At 47.5% G+C, this 10889-nt stretch overlaps 1 protein-coding gene across 1 annotated transcript in view; it reads left to right on the plus strand.

Annotated features, from left to right (window-relative positions):
- Positions 1-10682: 10682 nt before the first annotated feature.
- Positions 10683-10889, plus strand: part of DCUN1D4 (defective in cullin neddylation 1 domain containing 4) — a 75480-nt gene continuing 75273 nt past the window's right edge. Inside the window, exon 1 of the mRNA XM_019553197.1 lies at positions 10683-10795. Coding sequence (XP_019408742.1) covers positions 10771-10795 — 25 coding nt within the window. The 5' untranslated portion in view covers positions 10683-10770. The remainder of the gene's footprint in view (positions 10796-10889) is intronic.

Below are 10889 nucleotides of genomic sequence, written 5' to 3' on the forward strand. Positions count from 1 at the left end.
GTAAGAGCGAAAAGTTGGCGTTAAACCCCTAAATTGAATCTGGTCCTTGTTACTGCTGTCTAGTGCCTGGTAGAAGGGTTATATTTACATTATCTAAAACATATGTCAGTAAAAGAGTTTGGTTGTTAATAAAAAGTTTGCAGATTGTCAATAAAAACAATTTCTTGGATTGGTAACCTTGCTGGGAAATTTTATCATTGACCTTGATGAGGCTAGGATTTCATCCCATATGGTTTATAGGGAAGAACATAGGTAGATTCATTTTCACTATAATGTACAAATGTTAGCATTTTCATTTGATTTTAGTTTCCCCTTCCACAGCATATGTTAAACCATATTCTGTCTGCTCCATTACTGCACATACTGGCAGAACAATTTATCATAAAAATCATAATAAAATGCATTATGTACAGTGATATTGGAGAGAATGTTCATTTAACCAGTTCAGTATAATTGGAGGATCCCACTTTCATAGTGGCAGAAGGTAGGGCGGGGAGCTAAAGACTTAGTGTTTCAGAGAGACATGAGCTTTCATAGGCAACAACTTACTTTGTCAGCTGCCTGACTTCAGACACATACGGCTTACCACCTCTGTGACTTTCATATTAGAAAACCTGTGATTATTGCAAAAGGACTCAGAGCTGATAATCTGGCTAACTTGTCCTTCCAGTCATTGCGAGTAAGCATACAGAAGGGGGAAAGCCAGGAGAAATTAAAAACAAAGTTGTACAAAATATGGAAAAATCCAGACCAGAACCTGACATTACCTTATAATAGAAATGGATAGCCTATGTATAATCTTCATTTTTCTATGCTGCATGATGTACGTGATTTCTTAACACAAAATATTAACTTGGCTTTGTCCGTAAAAACCATGAAGTTTGAATAAGTTATTAAACCTGAGCATTGCTGTTAAGACTAGGTGCTCTTTCATGGTTTTTTAATGTGTTATTTCTCATCCCAAGGGAAAAAAGATGCTTCTCTATGGGAATATTAACTCAACGTACTTACCTTTTGTCATTTCAGAATTCTATCATTTATGTTCAGTCCATATGTTCATTTGGACTTAACATAGCTGGGTGGTTTTTTTTTTACTGTTGTATCTATTTTCATTTTTATCTTTTATGCTTTGCTAAACATTACCCGTTCTGTTTTAAATGGCATGGATTTCTTTTTGTGGTAAATGGGTAACGTTTACTGCAGTATGATCTACTTTTATGAATCATCAGTTAAATTTAGATTGTAGAATCTTTAATATTGATCAGCATATATAAAGCAGGGGGAACACAACTTTATTATTCTCATATTAATTTAAATGTTCACTGTTGCTGATTAAAAAATCCAGTTTTGATTTGTTAAGCTTGACGTAGAAGTCACCTGTTGATTTCTCATTGTTCCATATTTATTTTTATAGTCATAAACTCACTGTAAAACAGATCTTGCTAGAGTTCCAATCACAAATTTAATTTAATAAAAGCCCTGAAGATCTTGCATAGCTCGCATTTAATTTTACATTAATGTTTTAAATGTTCTCCAAAAGCATTAATTCTACACACTGATACATTTGTACAACCCGATAGGGTCGTTCTGAGACAGAATTCTGAAATAATCTCTGCTTTTATTTTTAGAAGTCTATATGGTGGTAAGATTCCTTATCCCTCAATATCTGGAGGAAAAAAATACATAAGAATAAACAAATGCCCCCTTCATTCAGAAGATAGTGTTAAATTGCTGACTCAGGCAGTATGATGGTGTCTACTTACATAGATATAAACTGGTATTTTGATAACTACACAGCATGAAAAATATACTCAGTAGGTATTCTGGTTTTCCCTGATAAAAAAATTGCAAACTTTATGATAAAAAAATCACAAATGTCCAGTGCCCTATACTGGGCACTCTCAAGGTCAGAATCTATAGTAATTCAGAAATCTTATAAGTACTGGGAAGTCAGAGCAATGAAGTAAACCAAATTCCCTGCTAAAACCCTCAAAATCTGTGATTAAAATGAAAGGCCCCTCACTCCCCCCCAACAGCCACCCTGGCCCTGCTCAGACCCCTCCCCAGCCCTTTTGGTGCCCCTCACCCCCCATCTGCAGCCCCCTGCCCCTCCAGTCGTGCCGGAGGGGGGCCAGCTGCCAGAATTATGGGGCCAGGGACCCAGGTCCACAGCTTTCTGCCTCGGCAAGAGGCAGTGCCTCCTGCAGCAAAGCACACCCCAGTTCCTCCCCCCCACCCACCCCAACTGCCTGCTGCCTGCCTGCTTTAGGCTCGGGCGGGGTGGTGGGGGAGGGTGTTAGCTTCTCAGTGTTGCATGCAATCCCGGGTGGGTAGGAGGGGACTCATGCCTCCTAGATCTGTGCACAGGGTGGGTTCAGGGCAGACTGCCAGCTGTGGGCTTGGGCTTCCCACCCTGCTGCCCTCCCCTGGGGCCTGCATGGTCAGTGAGTGTGACCCGGCACTGCAGGGCATAGCGGGACAGAGTGGGGATCTTGTTGCTACTGCAAGCTCTGAGCTGCCCTGGCAGTGCATCCCCTGCATGCATGGCAGCACTTCCGGGCATGACCCTGTGCTGCTGCCTCTGCTGCTGCCGCGCATACAGGGGTACCTCCACTGGGCAGTGTGGAACTTGCAGTGACAATGAGCTTCCCATTATGGTCCTGCTCTGCCCTGCAACACCAAATTGTACCCACTGGGCTGTGGAGGCCCTGGCGGAGGGCAGCAAGGTGGGGAACCTGCCTGGGAGTGTGCGCAGTGGTAAGGAGCTGGCCCCACGCCTGTCTCCCAGACAAGCCCCCTGCAGCCCCATCCTGCTCCCCGCCAGGACCCTGCAGCTCTGCATTGAGGCCCTGGGCCTCAAGCCTATCACACCTCCTGGCTGGGAAGCAGCCCCAGCCCTGCCCAACTCCCTCCCTCCCTTCCTATGGGGTCCTCAATCCCCCACCCCAGTTATCTGCTGGAGCTGCTGAATGAATTCTATTAAAAATTAACAGATAAGGTGCATCTTTTGCTTAAGAGATCCAGGGTGCATCTACACGTGCATTAATGCGCTTTAATTAATACACATTAAATCTAGTACCTCCATTGGGTGCCTGTACATGGGCATGGAGGCTGCTACACTGTAATTACAGCACGTTGGAACAGAATCAAGCACTCCAACAGCCTCCTGTGCCAGCATCCTTGCACTTCAAAATGTGGTAGGGGCACTTGAACTAAAGCTTGTTGAATGCCCCCGCTGCCATTTTTAAGTGCAGGGATCCTGATACATGAAATGCTACAGCACTTTAATAAGAGTAGGTCTCAGAGCCCAGCCCTGGAGCACATCTAAAAATGCCCATTATGAGGAAAATGTCCATTAGCCTGTCTTAATGTGCGTTAACTAAAGAATACGTTTTCTGAGTGACACTTAATGCTCATTAGCCTATTTTAATTCATGTTAACTAAAAAACATGTTTTTTTAGTGATGCTTTAATGCACATTAATATAGGCTAGTGCACATTAAAGTGCATGTGTAGACACACCCAGTACGCCAAACAGAGATTTGATGTGCCTTTCATCCTTAAGGTGTTGTGCATTGGCCATCCCTCAATTCGACGATGATCTCCACCATGGCTCATTGATGGGTCTTGAAGTGACTTAGGAGTCCAACCCTTGAGCCACAGATCTGTCCAAAGAATTTGCAGGTCTTCCTGTAGGAGAGAGAAAGCTGTAGGCTGGGATTCCACTCCTTTTCCTTCCTCTGCTCTCTCTTCTTTGCTTTGGGAACAAGACACTTTACCTCAAGATGGGCTGCTGCTTGGTTGAGGTTGTGGCACCACTGGAGTTGGTTAGCAGCCAGCTCCTCCCAGCTCTTGATTTTGGCATCTGTTTTTTGAGGTACGCCTTCAATGTGTCCTTGTAGCTCTTCCTTTGGCCACTGCAAGATCTCAGCCTGTGATGAAGCTGGAAGTAGAGCACTGGTTTTGGGAGTTGCGAGTCAGGCATTTGCATACAATGTCTGGTCCAATGAAATTGGTGCTTGAGGATCACTGGCTCAATCCTAGTAACATCAGTATCACCATGGATACTTGTGTTTGTGTGATGATCTTCCTATTTGGTGTGGAGGATCCTTAAGTACATGTAAATCAAGAAATGAATGATTGAAATTTCACATTTTAGAGAAACGTACAAAGGAGGTGACCTCAGGTGTCCTGGAAGAGGACAAGCCAGTTTCAATCAGTGAGCACCTCCTAGCAGACAAGCAATGAAAAAAACTTAAAGAACAGGCACTGAGAAAAGATCTGGCATTAGTGCCAAGTTCACCCATGCCAGAGAGAGTATTGGCCATTGAATACAGAACCAGAGACCAGTGGTGACATGTAGGGTGTGCACAAGCATGCATGTGCACCCCCTGAGAGCACTGGTGCACCCCTTGACAGCAGTGTTCCCAGGCAGGGGGGGCAGGTGAGAGTGCTGGTGCCCACCCTGAGAGGGCCGACCGGGGAATGCACCAGAAGAAACGATTCCCGCTGCCGATCCCGCTGACCCAGAAGTGCTAGTGGCATTCCCGGAAGTGCCAGCAGCATGCCGCTGGCAGTTGTGGGTTAGCAGGATTGGCCGTGGTTGGACCCCCCGCCCCCAGCCTGCAGGATTGGCTGCAGTGGGACCCCTCCCCCCAGCCTGCAGGATCAGCCACGGGAAGGGCATGACCCCGGTTGGCAGGATCAGCCATGGGGGGACCCCCCCAATCTTTGACTGTCTGCCCTGACTCAAGAGGCACCAGTTGCCCATGCCAGAGATTTTAGGTAGAAACCTATGTCTTAAGGACAGACCACTTAAAATCTGAGAAAACTCACCAAAACTTCCACAATATTGAGGGCTGAGTATGAAGCTGCTTGTAGTATGGAGAAAAAAATCTTCCATCACTGATCTTGTCTCCAACATCAAATGCCTTGGTATTGACACATATAATGGGAGATGAGACTCTGGAAGATCCAGGATAGTACTGAGGCACTTACTAGAACAAGTACAGATCTTGGTACTGAGAATGAATATACCCAGTACTGCTCATAAAGGAGATCTATTCCCCACACTATTTTTGGGCATATGTTATTTTCACCTGCAAGAATCCTTCCTTTGAGATTATCATAGTGATGTGACTACTGCTGGCTTTCCCTATGTCCAGCTTCTGTACCAGCAGAAATGGTTCTAGCCTGCCCAGTGTTTGACAAGCCATTTCTGGACCAGGTTTACCTAATAGCATGCTATTAGATATCTCTTGGAGCTGATCTCTACCACCGTCAAAGGAGAGGAAGAGATCACCTTCCACATAAGCTTCTTTAGACAGTCCACTTATATCAGACAAGCTATAAGGACTATTGGCAGAGATGGGATGGAGTACCAACAGCATCTTATTTCCCCACCATGGGACCTTTCATCATTAATCTCGAATGAGCAGTATTGGCAACTTGAAGTAATTTCAGGACCGCTAGGCAGTAATGGCCCATTAATGGAAGATGTTGTCTGGGATCTACCCTGACTACAACATCTTTATAACTCAGTCAATATTGGGGCATAACTTTCATTGACTTAAATAAGTGTTTTCCTTGAGGGGAAAAAAGGTATGTGAGAAATTTAGATTTTGGCCAACAGTGAACAAAAGGTATAAACACAGTCAATATTGGGGCATAAGTTTCATTGACTTAAATAAGTGTTTTCCCTGAGGGGAAAAAAGATATGTGAGAAATTTAGATTTTGGCCAACAGTGAACAAAAGGTATAAACACTATATATCTAAATGTGAAGAGTTAAAGATAAACTACTACCACCTTTTAACTGTGTCCTTTGGTGTGTACTGGTACCATATTTGTGTCCAATGCACTATACTGGGCACTATCAAAGTCAGAATCTGTAGTAATTCAGAAACTCTATAAGTACTGGGAAGTCAGAGCAATAAAATAAACCAATTTTTATCTGAGTGAGGAGCATAAAATAAGTTTGGGAGGAGGAAGGATTTATGAGGGGTTGGGTGCTCAGGGCACCCCAAGATTTTAATGACTTTTCAAACCATTGGCAAACCCCATAGCACCCAGCCTGTGGTCACAAGTGGGGGGCAAGCCAGGGTTCTAGCAAGGAGGTGAAATCAATTCCTTTCCAGAACAGGGGTTGAAAAGCTGTAGAGATCTTGGGGGTCCTGGAACACCCTGCACCCCAGGAACCACAAGCAGGGGGTCACATAGCCCTCTAGTATCTGACAACCTCTCTACTCCCACCCCTATCCCAAATGAGCCTGGGATCCTGCCAAGTGAGGTCCATTTTCTGTCATGGGGTCCAGGTTCACCCCGCCACATACATTTGTGCATGCCCAGTCAAGAAGCTATCATAGAGGTTTTTGTAAAGTGCAATTATAATCTTTATTAAACTCTATCCATCTTATTTTTTTAATTCTGAGAAGGGGAAGAGAAGCTGCAATTGGACACCGTAATGTCTTCCTCTTTTTTTGGCAACCAGCTAATCCAGGTTTTCCTCCCTTTCTAGTGGAATCTTGGGGAAACTTTAAGCACTGGAAGGCTTGATGGTCTGGGTACTCTACTTCCTCATTGATGGGTCAGCAGCAGTGCAGCCCCTAGAACGTGTGGGTTCTACTTAGAACCCATAGCAGTGTACATGTGGACACTTCTGCCCATGGACAAATGTGAACAGGTTTCCAATCAGTGACATTTTTGGAATGGGGCAACTGTGATGTCTGCCTGTATTCTGAGTTGAATGATATGAAGTCAGTTATATAGAATGCAGTACTCCCTCTCAACCAATAGGGGCCTTCTTCATCCTGGAGAGTAATATATGAATAAATATGAATTTAGACATGAACACAGCTCACTCTTGTGGAATTTTGTTGCAATTCCTAAACTGAGTAATCTTTTCAGAAGCACCATGTAAAACTATGTTTGTACTGGGCATCAGACAAATTTCTATACTCCTAAATCAGGGCTGTTCAACTTCTAAGTGGCTAGGAGCTGCATGCCCCACAGCCCACACCAGCAGGGGCCATACACTGTGGGGGCCATGGGCCCCCCCAGATTGCTTGTCATATACATATGTGGGTGGGTACCTCCCACCCCATTGCACCATGTACGTGAGCAGATGGGTGCCCCACAAACCTCTACACCGGGCTGGGTAATTATTTGGGGCCATGGACCTCATAGGGAGTTCTGATGAGCTGTCATGGACTAGGTCAGCACCTCCCCCCCGCAACAACTCACCAAAACTCCCTATGTGGGATGGGACTGTAGTGGGGTGGGGAGTGGTGTTTAGGAGCAGGATAGGCAGGAGGCTAGGATCATGGGGCATGGCTATGGGGAAGGGATGTGCAGGGCCAGGGCTCAGGGCAGAGCTCTGAACTGCTGTTTGCCCTGTGGGGGATGTGTGGGCAGTGTGTTGGGGGGGTGTGCATGGGGAGGGTGGTACTGCCTAGGTGCTAGGTCCTGGGAGCCATCCAGGAGGGAGGAAGGGAGGGAAGGGGCAGGGGGCACATGCAGCAGAGCTTGCCTGGGTGGTGTGGTCCACAGCTGCCCCTGTGGCTGTCTGTATGGGGCCAAGAACTTTGTGGTCCCATCCTGGGCAGCCTGCGCCATGCTCCTGCCCACACCCACCCCAGCCAGCATACACAACTTCTAGTGGGGCTGCTCCCGCTATGGCTGCAGCTACCTGGGTGCTGCTTGGCTCCTCTCATCTCCATCAACAGCTCCTACTTTTGCTCCTGCCCCTGCTGCGCCACTCTGGGTGGGGAGGAAGTTTCAGCTGGGTGGCTCCTGCCCCAGCGTACAGCGCTCTGGCTCCAGCTCCCAGCTGGCTTCTACTCACTCTGCTTGTCCATGCCAGGAGCTGGAGCCAGACCCCCATGTGCTGGGGCAGGAGCTGCCCAACTGCAACTTCCTCCCCACTCAGGGTGGTGCAGCAGGGGCAGGAGCCACTGCTGGAGGTGAGAGGAGCCCAGCAGCACCTGGGAGGCAGCCCTATCAGAAGCTGTGCACACTGGCTGGGGCCAGGGCCAGGGCCAGGGCCAGCAGAGATGGGCAAGAACGCAGCACTGGCTGCCTCAGGCAGAGCTTGGGTGCATGCGGAGTGCCAGGGGGACAGCCATGGGATGGATCCAATGAGTTGGTGCACTGCATCTGGCCCACAGGCCATATTTTTCCCACCTGTATTCTGCATTCTGCAGACAAATTCTTCCCCACCCTGCTGCACTGTATGCATGGTGCAAGCCCCTGCCTCATCTGTAGCTACTTGACTCCTTTGGCACTGTGGTGCATGAGCATTCAGGCTGCCAGCTTCCCCAAGACCATGGGCTGTGCTGTTGCCATGGGCAACTGCCCCTCGGGGTTGAGTCAGGCAGCAACAGAAGTGAGGGGGAGCCCCAAGACCCGGGCTGCTGCTGTAGCCAGACCAAGGAGTAGTGGTGCCTGAGTGGGAAGCCCAGGGGATGCATTGGACAGCCCTGCGATTAGTTACTGAGACCAGTGGCCATTATATTTTCTGTATGTATTTTGCTTCTCTCTGTCTCATCCTGTTGTGATTCAGTCGCTTTTTCCAATGCAGTTCCCAACATCATCTTAATTTAAAAATGTGGAATTTTTTGTACCCCTATGATTATGTTTCCTGGAGTCAAATTATTTTCAAGCCTGGCTTTAAGCAACGCAAGAGATAAGCAACTGCTTTGTAGACACTTGGTGTCTTCAGCAATTTACAGCGTGATTCCCAGAATATTGGGTCAATGCTTGAAGTGACAGAGGAAACCCATGTTTCAGTTTTCTTCTCCATGTTTTTGATGGCAAGAGAGAAGTAAAGGCAATTTTGATTTCTGTTACCCTCTGCAACTTGGCCCATACCTTGTACAATCTATGGTTTCCTTTGTGTACTAGTCATTTTAACTATTAATTAAAACCAATAAGCAGCATGAATATAAGAAGACAAAGGTCCTCTTGCATCCAATATAAGTGTCATGGAGATATAGTTGGAGCAATGGGAAGAAGAGATTAAGAAATGAAGAATTATTCAATTTTCTGTGCCCCTTTTGCTTGCCAAGAGTTGCGAAGGTAGTTTAGATTTGCTGTTATGATGAATATTCTATACAGAAAAGGAAGGCATAAGAAATCAGGATTTGCTGCTGCTGCTTTTACTTGAGTGCTGGAATTTTCTGGCAGGGTAGTGATGTAGCATGAATGCCAATTGCAAAAATATAAACGATAATGAAAGCAGGGAAAATACTACTTGCAAATAGAAAAAAAATCCTGTTTTTACTAGCCCTGGCAATGTGGCACAAAATTTATGATTTTCTAACAACTTTTATGTAGATATAATGTAGCGTGCTCTACCTTCAGAGTTAGCATCTAAACTTGTTCAACAAATATTAGTTGTGCATGTGCAGGAAAGAAGGCTCTTTAATTGGTGCAATAGGCTTGTAGTGGAGTCTATTTCTGGCTTTGCCACAAGATCCAGCAACATCCAGTGGTCAAGGGCAGATGTCCAGGTCTACAGCAGATGTATCCCTGGCCACCATCAGTCTGAAGGGGGCCAGCTGAGACCACCTGATGGAAGCAAAAGCAGGGGATGAAGTCAACCCCCTCCCAGGCTTGAAAGACTGTTAAGGACTTTGATGCATATGCAGAAATACTATGAACCTGCTGTTTCCTAACTTTGGACTCCTTCGCTGTATTGACTTTCTTGTAATTTAGTCTTGCTGGAATAATTTCTTAAGACATTTAAAGGCTAAAGCGCAATCCTACCATGTGCTTCTATAACAGGACCTTATGGAGGGTTGTTAACACCGTTGCAATTTCTACAACAGCTACAACACTAAGTCCCGCATGAGCTGGCAGCAGCTAAAGTCTGTTATAGCTGGGAAACAGATTGATAGCGTTTCTTCTCCCTTGCGCACATGCACTGTAATGAATCTGCATTGGTTTTTCTACTGCCTCACTCAGGCTGTATTCCCTACAGGACCGCGGGGACATGGCAGGGGCAACACCCATGGGGCTTGGATTCCCATTTCAGAGAAAGGGAAAATGAGGAGCTGGGAGGTGCAGTCGTTTCATCAAAAGCCCCGTGTATATCTGTCGCCCCAACACGTATGACATTTTATTAAGAGAAAGGTTCAAACTGTAGTTGTTCTAGATTAAAATGACGCCGGGAGGAGAAGGGCCGAGGAACGGACAAGACCCGCCCTCCTGCCTCTGTTCTCCTCCCCCGTGCCCAGACGTGGGGTCCTTGCTCCAGGGAGGATGCAGGCGCAGCAGCCACCACCCCCCGCGCCGCTTCAGCCACCTGCTCCCCCACAAGGCGCACTCGCTCCGTTCGAGCCCCACCCACTAAGAGCATGTAGCTCGGCCTCTGCCCCTCTTAGCCAATCATGCTAGGCAGGGGGCGTGGTCTAAGCCTCTCCTGGCCCAATCAGATCCACGGGCTACACAAAGTGGTGTTCTTTGCACGCGCTTTCCGAGCCAGAAATAACTGCCATCAGCACAATCCAATCAGGTTGGGAGGGAGGCGGTATTCGCTTAGGACTTCGGCCAATAGGGTGGCAGAGAGGGGTGTGACAGGTGGGGTGGGCTGGGCAGTGCGAGACTGACAGAAGCGAAGCCCAATGGTGCGGCCAGACGGGCGACTGCGTGAGTGTGCGAGAGCCAACAGGCGGTGCGAGGGGGAGGGCCAAGAGGGCTCTGAGCCTGGGCGCTGTGATTGGGAGAGGCGGAGGGAGCCGGGCTGGGCCGGGTCGGGTGTGTGCCGCACGAAAATGCACTCGGATGCCGCGGCTGTCAGTGAGTGGCGGGGACGGCACGGCCCGGGTTGGGGCCGGGCCGGGGGCGGAGAGGGGAGGGAGGCAGTGGGCGCGGGCCCGGGCCCTGTGCAGGC

Source organism: Crocodylus porosus, unplaced genomic scaffold (genome assembly GCF_001723895.1).
Source record: "Crocodylus porosus isolate Cpor-Errol unplaced genomic scaffold, CroPor_comp1, whole genome shotgun sequence".
Taxonomy (NCBI): domain Eukaryota; kingdom Metazoa; phylum Chordata; order Crocodylia; family Crocodylidae; genus Crocodylus; species Crocodylus porosus.